Source organism: Nesoenas mayeri (assembly GCF_963082525.1).
Source record: "Nesoenas mayeri genome assembly, chromosome: 2".
Classification (NCBI taxonomy): Eukaryota; Metazoa; Chordata; class Aves; order Columbiformes; family Columbidae; genus Nesoenas; species Nesoenas mayeri.
This window is the reverse complement of record NC_137543.1, coordinates 9,035,762-9,056,092: the sequence shown is the minus strand read 5'-3', so window position 1 is coordinate 9,056,092 and position 20,331 is coordinate 9,035,762. Positions and strand designations below refer to the sequence as shown.

General features: G+C 39.2%; 1 protein-coding gene across 2 annotated transcripts in view; it reads right to left on the bottom strand.

Moving 5' to 3' along the window:
- Positions 1-9,383: 9,383 nt before the first annotated feature.
- Positions 9,384-20,331, bottom strand: part of ZFAT (zinc finger and AT-hook domain containing) — an 87,907-nt gene continuing 76,959 nt past the window's right edge. For both annotated transcript variants that reach the window (XM_080339912.1, XM_080339913.1), the window contains one exon: positions 9,384-10,662. In XM_080339912.1, the coding sequence (XP_080196038.1) occupies positions 10,423-10,662 (240 nt within the window). In that variant the 3' untranslated portion in view covers positions 9,384-10,422. The remainder of the gene's footprint in view (positions 10,663-20,331) is intronic.

The following is a 20,331-nucleotide window of genomic DNA, read 5'->3' as shown; positions in this document are numbered from 1 at the left end:
ATGGAATGGAATGGAATGGAATGGAATGGAATGGAGTGGAATGGAGTGGAATGGACTGGACTGGACTGGACTAGAATAGAATAGAATAGAATAGAATAGAATAGAATAGAATAGAATAGAATAGAATAGAATAGAATAGAATAGAATAGAATAGAATAGAATAGAATCATTTAGGTTGTAAGAGACCCTGAAAATCACTGAGTCCAATCGTAACATAGCTCTAGCACTAAACCATGTCTCTAAGAACCTCATGTAAACATCTTTTAAACACCTCCAGAGATGGTGACTCCACCATTTCCAGGTTAGATCCCATGTATGCTTCCTGTTCTATTCCCTAACACTTCCCTCCACCTTCCTGTAGGCTTTTCTGCTACTTCTTTATGTTTTGTATCTCAAGAGGAAACACTACACAAGGTTACCTGGCTTTTCTTGGCTCTGCCACAGATTTACAGCTAACCCCTACATTAATTCTCCATTTACAGACATGGAAAAAGTGTATTTTAAGAACTTATGTCAGTCCTGCCAACTTAAAGAGTACGATGTTTGTGGCAAGGATTTTTGGTGTGATTTTATAGCACCTACCACAAGACCAACCAGTGACTAAATTCTGCTCCAGTACAAGCTAATAGCAAAAGAAATAGGCTTACATTAACTCCAGAATATAAGGCATAGTTAGATATTTCAATTTTATCAATTCTTGCTAGATCTTGTGTTGCAATTTGCATCTTGCTGTGAGTTTTTGAGGCAGTTAAAAATAAAAACAATGACAGAAACCCTAGTAAACTTTGCACATAGTACATCTTGCTTAGTATAGAATATCAGGAACACAATTCACCCTGATGCCTTGTTTTAAATATGACTAAATAAACGTTAGGTTAGGTTTAGTCAAAAGTGACATATTGCATCTTTACACAGAAGTCTAATGCTATTACCTGCTTCCCTTGTTTTCCTCACTCGGATAAGGCTCTGGAGAGGCTCTGTAGTTAAATGCATCACATGGAAAGCTGGAAGCTCTCGTGTAGTGTCAGCAGAAATAAAATAAAAATAGTATTAGACTAATCACTTAAAAAGTATAACATAATCACTGTGGTAGGTCCTCTGTTATTTATTTTCTGCTAAAGTACATACACAATTAAATTTTCTGACAGCTAGTTGTTCGTTTGTTTGTATTTTCCATTCTGACACTGGAAAATTGAAGCACTGAGACTGTCTGAAGTTTACCATCTAAAGCTTTGTCCGTGTGTTTCCCTTCCCTTCCCTTCCCTTCCCTTCCCTTCCCTTCCCTTCCCTTCCCTTCCCTTCCCTTCATTTCTAGTGTAGATGCTATTATGTCAGCAAAGACTTCTATTCAGGTAAGTAGGTAAATAATTGATTCTAAATAAGAAACACATTAAAGCAATACAAAACTAAAACACCTTACTGTGATATTCTCAGCCTTAGCTATGCCAGTTTAAGGAGTTTTATCCAGTCACCATTGTATATTTCCACAGGTAACCACATTGGTTGATATCGGTGAAGTCCCCAAACACTCATGATCAGCCGCCTGCTTGAGGTTGCCCAATAGCTCTGTGAGGAGAGGGCTCAGATGAAACACCCTGACCCACTTCAAGGGAAGTGTATGGGATTAAGTTAATGCTACAGTTTCCTTGGATTAGATCAGAGATCTCCTATGTGACCTTTTCCGCTGGCAAAGCTACCGAGTAACCTCTAACAAATCACAGAATCACAGAATGTCAGGGATTGGAAGAGACCTGGAAAGCTCATCCAGTCCAATCCCCCTGCCAGAGCAGGAACACCCAGATGAGGTTACACAGGAAGGTGTCCAGGCGGGTTTTGAACATCTCCAGAGTAGGAGACTCCACAACCCCCCTGGGCAGCCTGTTCCAGTGTCTGTCACCCTGACTGAGAGAAGTTTCTTCTCAAATTTAAGTGGAACCTCTTGTGTTCCAGTTTGAACCCATTACCCCTTGTCCTGTCATTGGTTGTCACTGAGAAGAGCCTGGCTCCATCCTCCTGACACTCACCCATTCACTCACCCACTCACCCACTCATCTGTAAATATGAATGAGGTCACCCCTCAGTCTCCTCTTCTCCAAGCTCCAGAGCCCCAGCTCCCTCAGCCTTTCCTCACACGGGAGATGCTCCACTCCCTTAATCATCTTCGTTGCCCTGTGCTGGACTCTCTCCAGCAGTTCCCTGTCCTGCTGGAACTGAGGGGCCCAGAACTGGACACAATATTCCAGGTGTGGTCTCACCAGGGCAGAGCAGAGGGGCAGGAGAACCTCTCTTGACCTACTAACCACGCCCCTTCTAATACACCCCAGGTACTATTGGTCTTCCTGGCCACAAGGGCCCAGTGCTGGCTCATGGTCATCCTGCTGTCCACCAGGACCCTCAGGTCCCTTTCCCCTACGTTGCTCTCTAATAGGTCATTCCCCAACTTATACTGGAACCTGGGGTTGTTCCTGCCCTGATACAAGACTCTACACTTGCCCTTGTTATATTTCATTACATTTTTCCCTGCCCAGCTCTCCATCCTGTCCAGGTCTCTGATGGCAGCACAGCCTCTGCTGTGTCAGCCACTCCTCCCAGCTTGGTGTCATCAGCAAACTTGCTGATAGTGCACTCTAGTCCCTCCAGTCCCACTGGTGAGGAATGCTCTCATCAGCAACTTGTTATATATATATAAATTCCATTGCTGACAGCTTGGACTCATTGGTCTTAACACAAAATATCTCCGTACTGGATGTTAGCTTTCAGACCGAATGTGCTTTTCAGCTACTCTAAGGATGACTTAAATTCAAGCTCCCTGTAGCTGCTTGAAGCTTTGTTGTTTCTGTAAAAGCTGACATGCAGCTTCATTCCCAAACACATGGAGATTTTTCAGCTTGCACCTTTTTGATCATATCTTGGATTTAAACTCTTTTAACTCATTCAGTTACCATTAGGTGATGCCAATACTTGATTCCTATCATTTCAATATGGATTTGAACCAGCTACCTAGCACCAAAAAAGTCTGTACTCTATTTTTAATACCCAAAGGCCACTCAGCTTTCAGGTCTCAGAAAGTATTTTCACTCTTAATGGTAGCAGAAAAATAAATGCTATCAAGGCTAATCAAAATGGGGGACCATTTCCAAAACAAACTGTAAAAGCACTGACTAGCTCTGTAATGCACTGTGATATTTCGTCCTTTATTTCATTGCTAGCCCATAAAGAATATTGCAAATGAGGTAGCTCCTATGGTTTCATTCTCATATATCTTGTGTGTTCCTGTAAAAAACACTTACAGTGTATTTCATTTGGTTGCATGACACAAAATGATCCCTTTTTTTCCAGAAGATAACATTCCTTGAACTGAAGAAAAACACGTAACAAAGCTTGTTCTATAAATTCCCATTAATTGTTTGATTTAATTCCAAAACATTGAAGATCTTTTGATCCCTTTTAATTTAACTAGGCTGATAAAGTTATTTCCAGCTTCTCAGAAAAAAAATACACCCTTTAAAAATTCAGGCAGAGCTGTCTGCAATGTATTGCCTGTAATTTCCCTCTCCATCCGCTTTTAGCAAACAAGACTGTAAAAAGTATTTTTATAGAGAATAAAAAGGTCATTTATAGCACTGTCAGAAAAGTTTATTTTGTGTTTTTGTATTTTACTGGCAACCGCTACTCACTTCAAGTCATGGACTGGACTTTTCGTGAAGAGTAAGTGACATAGGAATAAAATAATTCGCTCTTATTTAACACCTCATCAATGCCCATCCCATCAGTTCCTTCAGAGTAAACTCTGACAAGCATTCTTGTCAGCTGTGGCTCTGAATATAAAAAAGATGTTATGTCATTTTGTTCTCGTTTGCTGTTATTAAATGCCCAGAAATCAAAGGTGTAAGAGAAACCTTTGAGGCAGCTGCCCTGTTCTTCCCACCAGGCTCATTCCTAATGTCCAGCTGTATTTTCCTCAGTGCAATAATGCAGCAACTGAAGAAGAGGAGCTGCTGCTACTGCAGGTATTACTTCCCGAGCTAATAGTTCCCTCCAACAGACATTAATTCTGTTATTTAGCCTAATATTTATTTTCCTTGATGACAATCTCATCATTCCCTGTTTCTGTATCACACTAAGCCCTGCCCAGTCTCCTCTGGTGAAACCTGTAAATATTTTTGATCAGGGTACACATGGGCACTTGGTATCAACCACCTTGTCAAGTGATGTAAACTAAAGTCAAGAGAGAGGTGGGAAAGGACAAAGAATGTTTTCAGTAATCCTTAGCTCCAGCTTCTTGGTTTCTGAGGATCTGTAGAATCATAGAAAGTCCAGATTTGGAAGAGACTCACAAGCATCATCAAGTTCAACTCCTGTCCCTGCAGGTGACAACCCCAAAATTGACACCATGTGTCTCAGGGAGTTGAGAGAGCTGGGTCTGTTCAGCCTGGAGAAGAGAAGCTGAGAGGCGATCGTATCAAGGCTTATAAATATCTCAAAGAGGCTGTCAAGAGGATGGGACCAGACTCCTTTCAGCAGCGCCCAGTGACAGGGTGAGGGGCAACGGGCACAGACAGAAGCACATGAGGTTCCATCTGAACGTGAGGAGAAACTTCTTTCCTTTGAGGTGCCAGAGCCTGGAACAGGCTGCCCAGAGAGGCTGTGGAGTCTCCTTCTCTGGAGACATTCAAACCCACCTGGACACCTTCCTGTGTGATCTGCTCTGGTGAACCTGCTTTAGCAGGTGGGTTGGACTGGATGGTCTCCAAGAGGTCCCTTCCAACCCCAACCATTCTGTGGTTCCGTGATTCTGTCCAATTGCTTCTTGAACACTGTCAGGCTTGGGGCTGTGACACCGCCCTGGGGAGCCTGTTCCGGTGTCCAGCACCCTCTGGGGGAAGAACCTTTTCCTAATGTCCAACCTAAACCTCCCCTGGCACATCTTCCTGTCATTCCATTTCACCAGGCTCTACTAAGTATAACCTTCCCCTGATGAGACTGTGGCCATGGAGAGCCCAGGCGGGAGCACACAGACATGTGAGGAGGGAGGAGCGGCCAAGAGGGGCTGGGATGGACTGACCACAACTCCCATCACACCCCTGCGCTCCTCAGGAGAGGAGTCATGAGTGTGGGAGCAACGTGCGTGTGTAAGAGAAAGGTTAAACTTCCTTCAGAGAGCAGAGAGGAAAATAGGTAGCTGCAGTAAAACAAGTGAGCGGGTGTTGAACTCTTCAGCTGAAATCCCGTCCTGCACGTCGTGCCATCAGAGCAGGAACACACAGCCAGGCTGGAGCCATCCAGATGCTGCAGGAGTCCCTTTTCAGCATTCTTACATTGAATCTGAGCTCCACTGCCACTGAGGGCTGAGTCTGAACCCCTTGACATATCTCTGTCACAGCTTTTTATCAATGTGGCAAGCCATACCTATAAGCATCAACATGCTCTGTACTCTAAAATATTTTGCTGGTTATTCTGAGAAAAGGTGATCAGGTTGGTCTTTGGCAACTTGTTCTGAGAAAGAAAAAGTCATTCTGGGCTGGTGAGTTTGCACTGTGTTCTGCTTTGTACAGGATGGAAATGAATTATGTTTACATATAAGCAGAACATTTTTATCCATTTGGATTTACCAAGGAACACATGATGGTTTCCTTTCTGTCTCAGTCATTCCAAAGATTGACGAGGGGGACACGCAGAGCTGAACAGAATATTTTGTTAGGAACATACAACAAGGGCTCTGTAGTTTGCAATGTCCTTTTTGAAATGCGTGGCGCTGCTTTTATTCACATAAAGCCCAACGCAGGCAAGTTTAGAACCATAACACATGAAAGATCACCTAACAAATTACCTGTACCTTGCGGAATTACAGCAGAGATGAACATGATCCTACATATTTATGTCATAACATCAAGTTTGATACTCTCAGGATGTGCCAAAATACATCTCCGTGACTGAGTGAAGATGAAAGTCTTCCAAGATGAAAAGTTGTCATCATTTCAATGAAGAAAAAAAAGGACAAATAGAGTCGTGCAGCTATTGATGGAAATGATGTCCGCTAACAATGGGAAAGCTGAAATGCAAATTGAGAATCTGTCAAGCCACGTGTAGTACAACTCAGTAACTTCAGCATGACCAGAATACAAAAGGGAAAAGAACATGTGTTATGAGCAAAGACTGCATTATTAGCGTTACCTAAAGAAACCACACTTTGCTGATGATACCATCTGCAAATAAGCTCATGTCTTTCCCTGTTTAAATTTTCAGATGCAGCTCAAACATACTTACAAAAAGCAGAAACTGTACTCTGGTGTAACAAACTCTGAAACCATCCACAAAACAAACTACAACGATCGATTTATTTACTATGATTTTGCGTATGCTATCTGCTTCACTCAGCTCTGCTATGTGCACTCTGGTAAGTCATCATTATTTTCAAGTCAAAAGAATTAAAAAATAGAAGTCAATATTCTTTTCAATACTAGCTGAACAGTTCTCCACTGAACCTCGCTATTCTTACAGAAATACAACTCCACATTTAAGCAAGACAAGAATAGCCGGGCTTGCAGTCTTTTAAGGCATAAGACTGGTTGATAACTCCCCAACCTTCATAAAAGATTCGGTGTGACTCTGGAATAAAGTTCTCCCAAAGTAGTCACTCACAGTTATTCAGCACTCCTTCATCCCAAGGGTTTGATACTCAGAAAGGCCTGGTACTTCAAACTTTCTCACTGGGTGAAGTTTCACATCTCCATTGGCTTTACAGAAGCTCCAACAACCTGGAGCAGCTCATAAGAAGCCTCCTCCATATTAGTCACAAAGAGTCCAAGCCAAAAATCAAGTCCTGATCTTGCAGGTGAACAAAGCTCCAAAGGTTCCCTCATATGTCAAACTCTGCCCACCTGGAGCTCCCAAGGTTTATATGAACACTTCAGTGTCTTTCAGTATTATTTCTGCTACTTTCTTCCTTTCTCTGCTGTGTTAACAGTACTTTCTTATTCTTGAGATGAAGCTGTGCCTGGATTTGCTTTTTATTTTGTTTAGTTTTGTTTATGGTTTTGGTTTTTTGGTTGTGGGTTTGTTTTTTTTTTTTAAGTTTGCAAAGCACGTGTCCATGTTGTGAACAAATTCATTGGAATGCGATAGAATTTTTCTTTTCCTTTATCAAGACCGAATGGATTAAGTGCCATATTCTATACTGCAGTGCTAGGATGCTGTGTGGACTTATAACTTTCTAACTTTAAAAGAAATTCACTAAAACATTTTGAAAGTCTCAGACCTCCAGCAATGTCACTTCTATAATCTTGTTTGAGAACATGCCATTAAAAGCATGTATTTCAAGTATATATATTCAAGGCGTGTAATTCCTTACAGTAGGAACAATTGGTTTAACATCTCCCTCACTGTAGTGTTCTTGTCTCTAGATGTGATTTTGTACAACCTAAAATTTGACGTAAACCACTAAAGTAGAATTATGCAGTTCCCCTCTCCTTCCATCCCTTGGACTTTCCAGATAAGTGATAAAGATCCAGTTCAAAACCTCTATTAATGCTGCTTCATAGAAGCAAAAATTCTACAAAAGATGGTTAAAATCACCAGTATCAAGGAATGGTGCTGGGATGGATGGGCAGTCCTGTGCCTTTTGCCCTGTGAGGTCAAAATTTTTCTCTTTGTGTACCAACTCTTACACCGCTCTGTAAGATGAGATCCTTTCAGAACTAGTTATTATTTCTACTTAATTTCTATGAGACCTTTCTGAAGAAGTCATCAGCTTCAAGCACCATAATCTCACCTTGCATTAATAAGTCTCTGCTGCTAGTAAAATTATTCAGAGCTTCCTTTTTCCATGTTTTTAAAAATCTTTGCACGATTCCAAGAGCCATCTCCCCTCTGTGCTCAACACATTCCCAGAAACATTTGATGTGTTCTTAGTGTGCAGATGAGTCAGCCCATCAATTTATGAGCAATATTTGCCAAGTGTTAGCCTAAAACCACGATACTCCTCAGGTGTCAAAGGAGGAAAAAAACCCAGAAGATCATCTAGTGTAGTAAATGTTAATGAAAATTACTAGTGTGTGGGAAGAATGAATAATCTTCAGAAAGAAGAGCTACTTGATTAACTTAAAACTGCAACTGTTTCTCTCCCCTGAACTGAAAAGGTCACCTAACCCTCAGAAATAATAAACTGGATAAAAGGATTTGAATCTACCTTGAAAAGAATCTGCGCTGGTTAGGTGATAACAGAAGATCTTGCCAAGCAAAATATTTAATTCTTACCTTTCTGGTGGTTCCAAATGCAAAGAGAAGACAACTGGAACAGCTGTGGCCTCTCAACAAATGCTTGGTATGCTTGCTCTCTTTGTTGCCTTTATGCTTCTGAAAAAATGCAAATCTTTGGATATCTACTTTGTAAAGTACAACGACTTACATCGAAGAGCAAACACTTATCTCCTCATGCCATTACAGACATCACGTATTTTAGAAAGAAGAAAATGTATTCATTATGGAGGCAAGAAATCAATGTGTAGTACTCGACGCAGCTGAAAGTCTTCCCTGACTTAGACCTCATACGTTTCCAATCATTGCATTTCCAAGGAGAGCTGGGAAAAACCCTGGAACTTAAGAAAAGACCTGAACTGAAAAGTATTTTTAATATATATATATATATTTTTTTTAAAAAAAGGTTGTAGAAAATTCACACAAATGCTTATGCTTTAGTACAGGCAAATTAATAGTGATATAACTTCTATATATTCACATCTTAATTTCTCTGTTATAAAATTAATAACATTAGTAAAATAAACCGGGCTTTCCTCCTCCGAGTCAGCAGGAAGGACAGCACTGCTGCGGTTTAAAATAAAGCAAGTGAAGCCTTAAATTACAGGAGTTATGCATGGACATGAAATACTGGAATTAAAATAAGAAAATAAAACCATAATCCTTCCTCCAAGTACAGACACACTCTCATAGATTCAGTATGTCTATCTGGAAACAATTTACTGAAGAATTTGAGTGATGCGTAGCAAGCTTAAACTAGAGGAACCATAGCTACCACCAAAATCGACTGATTTTCTGCTCTTTTCCATTAAGAAATTTAACTTCCCCATCAGCACAGTTAAGGGAGAAGCCACCACTAAACGTATGCACTCTGATTTTGTAGAGAGTTAATAGAACCCAGCAGATCTAGAAGAGCCAACCAACCAACCAACTCATTACATCAACATCAACTTACATCTAAATCTTTTTTCCAACTTTTCTACCCAGAACGCCCGTAAGTTCAATCATATAGAAAGGTCAGCCCAGACTTCATTATGCTACTTTCTTGATTAGAGACTACTAACTGAAGGAATAATTCGTCAGAGTCAATGCAAAACAGCATTTTTTACTTAACTGTGAATGGGAAGTCAACACTTAAGAAATTAGAGTAGTAGAAGAAAATATGAGAATTTTGTTATTAATTAATAACTTTTATAGCTCAAATTTAAAAATATTGAATCAGAAACAATTCAAGATTCACAAAGAAAAATCTGGAACTATATACATGCATAATTAAGAGGATCTAGATTCTTGTCAATATTTACTTAAGTTTTTTGTACAAGCTCTTTCACACAATCATATTTACAAGCATGTCTGTTTAAAACATATGGACATCCATCTTTTATAGCATTTACAAATTATTTTAATATAACTTTTTTCTTAAAAACAATATAATATTTCATGGATTAGACAGATTTGGTTTCATCATATGGTACCAGACAGGTACCTACCCAGTGGGATGTAAAGAGTTATCATTATTCCGTTATCAAAATAACAGTCATCCTGCTGGTACCCAGAATTATCATATATGGCTTTAAATACCTCCCAAACTCGAAGAATCATCTCACAAGTACAACTACCATCCATCTGTGGTATGTTTCTAACAAGAGTCTTAAGCCTGTGTTTGGGTTAGAACCACAACTCAGCAAACACATTCTAAGTATGAACTCAGAAATAAGAAGCCCTTCTAATTCAAAGAAAAAACAACTCTGCTTCCAGTCAAGTCAAGTACATATGTATAAAAAGGGATGTATGGACTTTTCTAGACATTCTAGCTACCTTTATAGATGTTTTACTATTGTGGGATAACACAGGTTTGAGCAGACAATATTTGTGAGGATTTGAAGGAAACAAGTGAGAGATCTTCTAAGAAGGGGAAGAATACTTTTTCCTTAAAATATGAACATTTTTTTAGAAAAAAAAAGTCTGAGAAGGTTTTGTACATAATATGTCTTAGGTCACTGACACAGTCCAACTAGTCAGATCGCTATCTAGCAACAAGGTCTTGCTTTACAAATTAAGTGAAAATCTGTCAGCTTGCTTGCTTGTTTTTTGGCTAAGAAAAAAACAAACCCCAAACTTTTGGCTTTGGCAAATCCAGTAGCCATCTCCTTTGAACACAGTTCTCTAGAGCTCCTGCACCGACTGTTCCACGGTTTGTTCTTCTACAGGCTGCATGGCTTCCTGAACATAGACGATGAATTCGGAAGCCTCTCCACCCTGCGTATAGACAGTGACCGTCTCGATTCCCTCCACTTCATCGGACGAGACAACCAGGTGATGCTGCTCCGCCAGCTCCACCGACGCCTGCTGCAGTGTCTCCTGGATCATCAAAGTGTGGTTGGCCGACTGTTCCTCTTCTTTCATCTACAGAGAAATTGAAGAGGTTACAGAAATTTCACCTTTCCAATAAGTACCTGGTATTGTGATGATTAATGAAAATACAGCGCAGAAACTGGGAAGTGGATAGTGTTGAAAGAAAATGTCAGTTTTACACAAAATCTGTAGTGAGCCCTTTTGATTAATAAGTGCGTAGCTAAAGAGAATACTGAAAGCAGTAACACAGTGTCTCGGTTATATCCACTGAGAGCTGCAAGTTCCAGGAACGTGGGTTCTTGGAGACAGCTTTAATCTCTCCACAGTCATTCATTCAAAACTGCTCTTATTTGAATAAATCCGAAGTCAAACAATTCATCTAGTAGCACTGAGATGACAATCCATTGAAAACAACACAAAAAAAATCTATTATACCTTTTTTGGTTTTTTTCCATAGTCATCCAACTGCTCAAAGAAGTAAAAAATTAATTGTAAAGCGTAACGGACTTTTATTAGAGAAAATGGCCTCGAGTTGTGCCAGGGGAGGTTCAGATTGGATATTAGGAAAAAATTCTGCATGGAAAGGGTTGTTAGGCATTGGAACAGGCTGCCCAGGGCAGTGGTGGAGTCACCATCCCTGGAAGGGTTTAAAAGATGCATAGATGAGGTTCTCATGGACATGGTTTAGTGCTAGAGTTGGGTTATGGTTGGACTCGATGATACTGAGGGTCTCTTCCAACTCAAATGATTCTATGATTCTAGAAAACAGTGAAAGGTAATGACAACTGAAATAGATCCCTAAGACCTACTGGTTTTGAGGCAGTGATTATTACATTATTGAAAGGATAGAGACAATTGAAAATAACAGAATGCTTCTTGTCAAAAAGAAAAAAATAATAATAAAAAAAAAGAAAATAAAAAGAAAAAAACCCATAATTGATTATTGAATTTCAAAGAGTTCAAACATCTGTCATTTATTAAAATACAGTATTTACTAGAATTCAAGAACAAATCTTAATTCTTTACCAGGTCCATACAAAATTCCTATGCACAGCACTCCAGGCCAGTAGCAACACATCAGAAAACTCTAATTCACATGGAGAAAATGCTTTCTCTCAAGTGTTAGAGATAAAATAATGGACTTTTGAGTAGAGAATGGAATAGCACATTTTTTTATATGCAACAGCATTTGTTAGATGTTTCCAGTGCGGCACCATTCCCTCTGTTCACTGAAGAGAGCTGTTTTATTTGCTGGTTCATAAATGCCAACCAACCTACCAGCAACTGCAACATGCAGTTTATCAAATCCTCTCTTCCTGCTCAGAAAATGGGCTGGTTTTGTTAAGACTTATTTCTCTTTCATTTAGGCTTAGCAAATGTTTTATGAAGTAAGCTTCCAGAGATAAATCATGTTTATTTCTCACTGTAAAGAAGTAGCTGATTGAATTTGTAGGAGGTCGCATTCTCTGCAACAAACACTTTTTCCGTATCACCAAGTGCATCGATAAATTGTCCACTTACGCAAACAACGGGGAACGAAGACAGAATTGCTGTCTCACCTACATCTCATGATGGAAAGCAAAACTCCACAGTATTTCCAACAGCAATACAAAGTGTAATAAGCAGAGAACAACAGATTGATAGGTATCCGTTTCCTGGATCTCAGTGCACCCTTATATCTCAGAGCAGTACATGGTGTCCCCTTGGCAGCATGGAACTTGTCACCAATTTTAAAAATAATAGGTCAAACGCTGTAGGTTCCACCAAGCGTGGAATCTAAATTACGCAAATTAGAAAGGGGCTTTATTTTTATTAGAAGCTGATTCAAGAGTTCTTCGCCAATTCTCATTTATATGACATTGTTTTGGAAACGGCAATATTAGAACCATCAAGTTCAAGAAAATATAATTAAGATCAGTGTTGTTGCTTGAGGGGAGCAGGAACAGAAGGGAAGAACTAGAGCAACGTTTCCAAGCATTTATTTGAGTCCTTAGAGATCAGCCAGGAGAAAAAGCAGCTCTATATGTTTGTTTTTCTGGTGCTCTTTTCTAATCTATTTTTTTCCCCCTAAATAACCACTCCCATTGTTGTACACTGACTTTTAACTTTTTTAGTCCATGTTTAAAATATCTGTCGAATCAAGAGTATTTCAGAGATGCACAAACCCCTTAGGACTTCATGTAACTTCGAACTTTCACTCAATTCATCAGGCTATACAAAGCTTTTTCTTGGAACAACCATGTTCAGGTGTTAAATTATTCAGAGGTCCAAAGGGTCTGTATGCCTGTGATATATTGATGAAACATATGTGGACTTTATCTGGTGAAATATTTAACATCTAAAAAGAATTTTGCCATTGTCATCAAGCTTAATGCAACAGCTCAATTGTACCTACTGATGCTGACATTGGCTTTGTCACACAGAATTCAGATTATAGGGACAAAACTACAGGAATGGGCTGAAGTTCTCTCCATGTTCTGTTTCTTTTACCAAGCATCTCAGAACATTTTAATTGAAAGATACTTTAAACAGCTCCTGTTGTAGTTCAAGCTCAACATTCTACAAAATATATTGAAGTGGTGGAGCGGGTCCAGAGAAGAGCAACAAGACGAGTGAAGGGACTTGAACACAAGCCCTATGGGGAGAGGCTGAGGGAGCTGGGCTTGTTTAGTCTAGAGAAGAGGAGGCTTAAAGGTGAGCTCAGCACTCTCTAGAACTACTTGAAGGGCAGTTCTAGCCAGATGGGGATTGGTCTCTTCTCCCAGGCAGTCAGCAATAGGACAAGGGGCCATGGGCTTCAACTCTGCCAGGGGAAATTTAGGCTGGATATTAGAAAGAAATTCTTTCCAGAGAGAGTGGTCAGGCATTGGAATGGCTGCCCAGGGAGGTGGTGGACTCACCGGCCCTGGAGGTTTTTAAACTGAGATGGGACATGGCACTTAGTGCCATGATCTAGTCAATGGACTGGAGTTGGACCAAGGGTTGGACTTGATGATCTCTGAGGTCTTTTCCAACCCAGTCGATTCTGTGATTCTGTGAAAAGTGGGAGATATTGGATGCTTGTCTTGACACAATAAAATCTGTGGCCACCCTCAGAAATACTCATTTATGTTGGCACAAAATACGGCTGTCAGCAAAGTACCATCTTCTAATAGACAATTGAGCTTCTCTTTACAGAGCAAGGAGCTAAATAATGAAAAGAAATGTAGCCCTGTTAACTTTCTTCTCTGTTCCTCCCCACACACTCTTTAAAACAAAAATAAAGAAACTCAAAGTACTAGGGAAAGCAAAAGGAATTTAGTGAATTCATACACGGAGCTCCCTTTCCATTCATGTCCTCTATTTCTGAGGTTACCTGCTCCAGCGGCAGCTCGTCTGAAAGGAAAGGACATGCACGAGATCTGCTAATGAAGATCGTAACAGGCTGACAAAAGCCTCATCACTAGTGAATTCAGACAGGAAGCTGCAATTAAAAATGCTAGATAATTAAAATCTCATGGCTTGTTATGAATCAATTCATAATTACAGCCCTTAATGTAGAGATCCTCCAACAAATACACAAATAGAGATGTCTAAAATTTGGTCCTTTAATTATGGAATATACAGCACTTTTCCTGCGCTAGGGCACTATACATAGTCCTCTGATTACATGCTTCAGGCCAGAAAAATTACATTACATTTGCAAAGAGCTGCAAGAATGCACAACACAGTCTGCGAAGGGTCCTGCTCCATCTCCCTTCAGTCACTGTAAATCAAAACCCCAAAATAATTTTAAATATAGTTTTGTGAGTGTACATTAATAATGAAGAAAGGAAAACAAATAAAGCACAGCTGACAGGAAAATGAAATGAAACCAGAATCTCATTCAATTCAATAGCAGCAATCTAATACGTCTTCAGTTTTATATGCTTTTGAAATGAAAATGGCCAATAAAGAAAGTTAATTTAAGCTCCCTACCTGACTTTATCAATGCGGTTTTATTATCCTTGTCATGCAAGGTAAAGAAGACTAATGCCCTTATTTCTGGTGTTTCCAGCTTCCAGTATCTTTTTTGGACAGCTATCCATAATCCTTTTAGTTTGACAAATCACCACATTATTTTGGATATTTACATTTCAAATCGGTTCAATGTTTACATGCTTCTGCTTGGTTCCTATTAGATTGTTCCACAGGGAATAATCTCAAAACATTAATTTACATCCCTCAAATTATATGAAACAGTGGGACAGCTGCCACCAGAATGAATGAAGTCACTACACTCGATTCTTTTTATTGGCATCTGAAAGCTTTTGAAGAGTAGCATCCAAGACCTCTTTTCTGTTTGAGAGACAGCTGAAAAGCATCTGGCTGCTAATCCTTCGCTAAAGAATGACAGCAAGGAGCTGCAACCACACACAGCTGGTATATTAAATCAATTCAGTACCTGCAGAAATATTCTTTACTAGATAAATGTGTCTCTCAAGAAAGCAAATGAGACTTTTGGCCCTATGTCTTCATAAGGAGCTCAACATTCCTAAATTATAGAAGTTGTTAATTTAAATATCCAAGGACCATCCAAATACATGTGACAGAAAAGAGGGGCATCGCTTAGAGGAATCTCCTCCTCCCAAACCAAGCAAATCCTTTTTAATTTGAGATAAATTAGTTCAAGCTATTAAAGAAAATAGACTTCCTCCCTTCCTGGAAAAGGAGAAAAAAGAAAATAGTCTGTAGTAAGATGCTAAAGCCGCTTTCTTGTTCTAGAGCTCATCCTGAGAAATGAAGAATATCTTCAAGTTTCTTTGAAGTCAGCAGGAGCTGCAGATCCATAGTGTTTAAAACAGTCTTGCTGGGCTTGACTCAAAATCCTCTACAGAATATCTGCTTTGATTTCAGACTAAATGCTGCCTTTTAGTTTACCACAAAGAAGAAAAGTTAATAGCAGAGATCTTGTAGGATTTCAAAACCTTACACTAGGTTACAGTTACTCCTAAAAAGGATAAATGTATCTTAAGATGCCACAGTAATAAAATACACAAAACATCTACAGAAAGGATGAAAATGAAAAGTGAATTTGGAGATCACGGAGAGCACCTGGATATGTGATGTGCCAACTTACGGTAGCGTCTGCAGGACTGTCTCTACCATTTTGTTCAGTGCCATTTGAACAATTTGAACTCTCAGTTCTAGTTTACATAGAGATATAACATGTGAAAAACACTAATTTGGTCATACAGAGCTCTATAATGAGCTACAAAGACAATTCGGTGCACTACGGTTTCAGAAAATAAGATACTTGAATATGCAAGACTTGCTTTGCATAAAATAAAAAATGCAAGGCGGCAAACAAATTTTCATACTGGAGATGTATATTTTTTAAAAGTTTTAGAAACTGGCTGGTCAAGTACATCCTGACAGAGAGACTGTGACTGGCAACTTCACTCAGCCAAAATGCCATATCACCAGATTTCCTTGAGAGGAAGCAGAGCAACGTTGCCAGCATTTCAGGAGCCCTAACAGGACAGTAATCTTGATATGACATTTTATCTGTATGTTACACAGATGACAAGAACTCCACAGAGGCTGAGAAAACAGGGCCATCTGCCCCAGTTAGAACCTTTTTGCTGCTACCATCATATTCAGCACCAAATTGCTCCATGTCATGAAACAACCACACACTTGACAATCAGCCTATATATAACTCCACGTACTGGCAAATTTTCTAGATGAACACCAGCACCCAGCATGACGTAGGTACAAATCAGAGCCAGACTGAAATATACAGTGTGTTGCTGAAGTACGATGTGCAGTTGCCTTTGACATGACAGCCATGCTAATTTTATTAGATATTTACTTTTGAAGATGTGTTACACTATGAAATTCTGCTCTGTGATCAGCCTCAAGCTGACGTGTAATCTTTGCCGTGCCTCGCTACCGCTGTCCCTTTGAAGAAAATGATTGTTACTCTGGTAGGATTTTACTGGAGCCTGAAGAGATCACAGAATAAAAGGATGAAAGGAACTAAAATAAAGGGTGAAACGCATGGAAATCCAGTGTTTTCTTGAGCTTGATAAAGATCTGCTCAGTTAGTGAGAACAATTGATATACTTACTCCTCAGAGCAAAGTATGTAGAAGTCTAGGATGAAAATAGGTTACTATGTTTTTCAGGAATAGAGTTAACCCTACACTCCAATGTTGTTAATATTAATGTAATACTTTAGACCAGGACCTGGATTGCATGAGGTTTTCTACAAGCAAAAAGTATTTCATGCCCCAAAGGCCTTATAATTTCAACATAAAACAAGAGGCAGTAAGCAGACAAGGGAAAATGGGAGGTGAGTACAACATAAATGAGACAGCAGTAGTTTTATGTATCAATATACCAATAGTCTAGCCACAGATAATTAGTTATCATATTTTTGAAAAGTAATTGAGAGAAGACAATGACATACAAATTTCTCTTCATTAAAAATCAACATAACTAAGCACAATATGGAAGAAAGCATTAAGAAACTTGTTGGAAAAAAAGTAATGAGCAATTAAATCTTCATGGACTGCGTAAAGGCAGGCATCAAAACCTTTACAGCTAATGAGAAATGGGACACTCAGTCAGAAAGGAGTAACAAGCCTTGGAAGTGAAAACAAGGTTTTGGTTGATGTGGCGAAAAAGGAACATCAAGTGAAGAGAGTGGAAGAAAGGGTGATGTCAAGAGGGGCTGAGAAAAGTAAACGTTGAATTTTTCTGAAAGAATATAAAAGGGGCAAAACATAAGCTGTGAATGTCAGAAAAAAGACTATCAGTTAACTGTAGCTTAAAATAATGATGGTTTGGACAACCATTTTAGCGAAGTTGTAGAAGTAAGCGACAATATAAAAGTCGTCAGGCAGAACGAGTCAGCACAGTTTAGCTAATCACCCGAAGAGGACATCAGCTTTCTGGCTTTAAAAACAGGTAAGACTTACATTCCATAGGGTTGAAAAAGAAAGCGGACTACTGATAAACAGTCGCGCAGGAAAACTGATATAATAATCTGAGTGATTAATAACAATGATTAGTGATTAACACAATCTTAGCCATCTTCAGAGTGAGCTTAAAGTGATGGCTCTAGAGCAACGTGAAAACTTTAGAGGACAGATGCAGTATTTATTTGGGACAGAAGAAGAGCAGCCATGTACTTTGCAAACAAAGATAATGCCAGTCAAACGTCTGTGTGAGACTCTGGATTTTTAACTAAAGCTTTTACATGTTGATGTGCTACAAGTAAGGTGGTATAAAAATGTCTCTTTGCATTGCTCACCCAGATATACTGTTCAGAAGATTTAGAAATTAAAGACAAGAACAGGGAGTTGATGTGGTAAACAAGACCAGGGGCACAGGTTAGTTGTTTTTTGGGGGTGTTGGGTTTGTTTTGTTAGAACAAAGACTAGTGCTCTGCTCTTGAGCAGTTCTCTGTATATGGGACAGCCAGGACTTGCTCTGAATGAAGAGGGATCTCAGTGGTTTATTCAGATGGGAAAAATAATATTGAAGATTTAAAGCTTTACGCAATCATCCGCTGATGAGTTCCTCACATTAGGATAAAAATTTCTGGTCTGGTATGATACATATTACACATACTTACATTACACATATTACAGGCCCAAACAAGGTAAATTAGTAGCACATTTGTTTAGCAATATTTAAACGAAAAGAAGTCCAAAAAGCCTGTTACATGCAACTGAATTTAATTGGTTACTATAGTATATTGATTTAAAACTTTGATTGACACTAGGAATCAAAAAATCCACTGTTCTGGTTCAGTAATGTGAAGCAAAACTCAACATTCTAACTTGGACAAAGAACCATGCACAGCTTCTACTTTTTAAGAGTTTTGGTACAAGTAATACACTGCATTTACAAAAGAGAAATGAATTAAACCAGAAAGTATCTTGCTACCATTACACATTGCTGCCAACGAGCACTGGAAATGGAACAGCAACAACTGCAGCTCCAAGAAGGGGCAAATCTGAGGGATTCAGGAAATACATGTTCAGGGATGTTCACATTGTGAAACCAAGAAAAATGCACTTTGAATCTTGTCTTGCTGGAGAATAACTTACAGACACTACACAGTGAAAGAGTTCCCTCTGCGAAAATATACCAAGAGTGCTCATTTCTGAGGGAAATGTTTCTTCACAAGAAACTCAGGATTTAAATCAAACAAATGTTTAACTTGGAAAAAAAATCTTCTTCAGGATCAATTAATATCTGTATTTGATGTGTGTGCTAACCGAAATAACTAACTACATCAATGTGGGTTGTAGTTAAACACGCTCTCTTCTCTGTCCTAGTCTATATACAGATATAGTTTGACAAACAAGTCTTTGAACACAGACCTGCAGACCCTGTAAATCAAGGGTGACTGTGGTGTTGGCATGACTGCTTGTCCTCCAATCCCACCTTTATAGTCATCACGTGAGCTAGGAAAATAGTCCACATATATAAATAATGGACTGAACACCCTCTGCTACCAAAATAAACAAAAAAACAAATGAATCGATCTCCACCCCAGGGCAAAAGGGCAAGAGTGTATCTGTAACAGGACAGAGTCAAATGCACAGAAATGAAGTGACTTGATTTACATTTCCAGTCCCTCCACCTTGCGATGAGCTGTTTCCCCAAAACTGATTTCTCCTCAATTTCTTCTCTGTTTACCATCCACTATGAACAATATTTCCTGTCTTTTCTAAGCATTTCTTAGCCTCTTTCCAAGTTATTCTTCAAACCTGGCACTCTCTGCTCTCACCTCTTCCCCACCTCGTTACATTTTTTGATCTTTAAGCAGTGCAGAACAACTCAAATATCATGCCATAAAGATATGTCTTCATTATTCTGTCAGAAAGATACCCAGACTGCATCACTAGTAACTGAAAAGGACTCAGACTGACAAGGATACACTCCTGCAATGCTGTGATCAAAGCTTCAGTGTGGATTTTTGCCAATCTCAGATCATACTGGTAAAACTTGACATTATTAACTTTTTTGGTGTGTATTATATTCCTTAGCAGCTGCTAAGTCACAGCTGTCATACAATAAGATTTCTCCCAAATTAGATTAACTTCAATAAGAGGTCAATAAACTGACTGTCAGGCAAGAATGAGCTGAAGTCATTTTGAGCTCTAGACACAACCTTTGAAAGGCCTCATACACATGACACTATCAAATACAACGATTCCTATCTCCCAATTATATTCCAAGCTAAATAGGGCCAACCTTGCATTTTTTGGATTTAAAATGATAAGCTGAATCCAGTTTCAGGCTGGGATTGATTATTGCTAAGTTATCAAAGTGTCTTCTTTGATAAAATCATTCCTATAAACAAATATAAAGTTTCCAAAGTCTGAATTGATTTTTGTTTTTCTTCTCAACACTAAGCTGGGAGCTTTAGGCAAAACAATCCTGATTTGAATTTTATGATGATGTCTACTCCTGATTTAAGATACAAGCAATAAGGCTACATACAATAGAAGAAAACCGCAAGCACGGCATCCTTTCTGTCTCATGACTTAGTAGAAAAGAATTTCAAAAGCATACTGGTCACATCTGATAATACACTGGACATCTTGCAATATGCTGAAAAGGACTTAGGGATGAGGACAAAGTTTGTTTCTGTAGGCACAAGTGTCACATTAACCTGGAACAGGCACTGGCCATGTGGGGTACCCATGAAGACGGCAGCGTTACTGCTCGATACATCTGG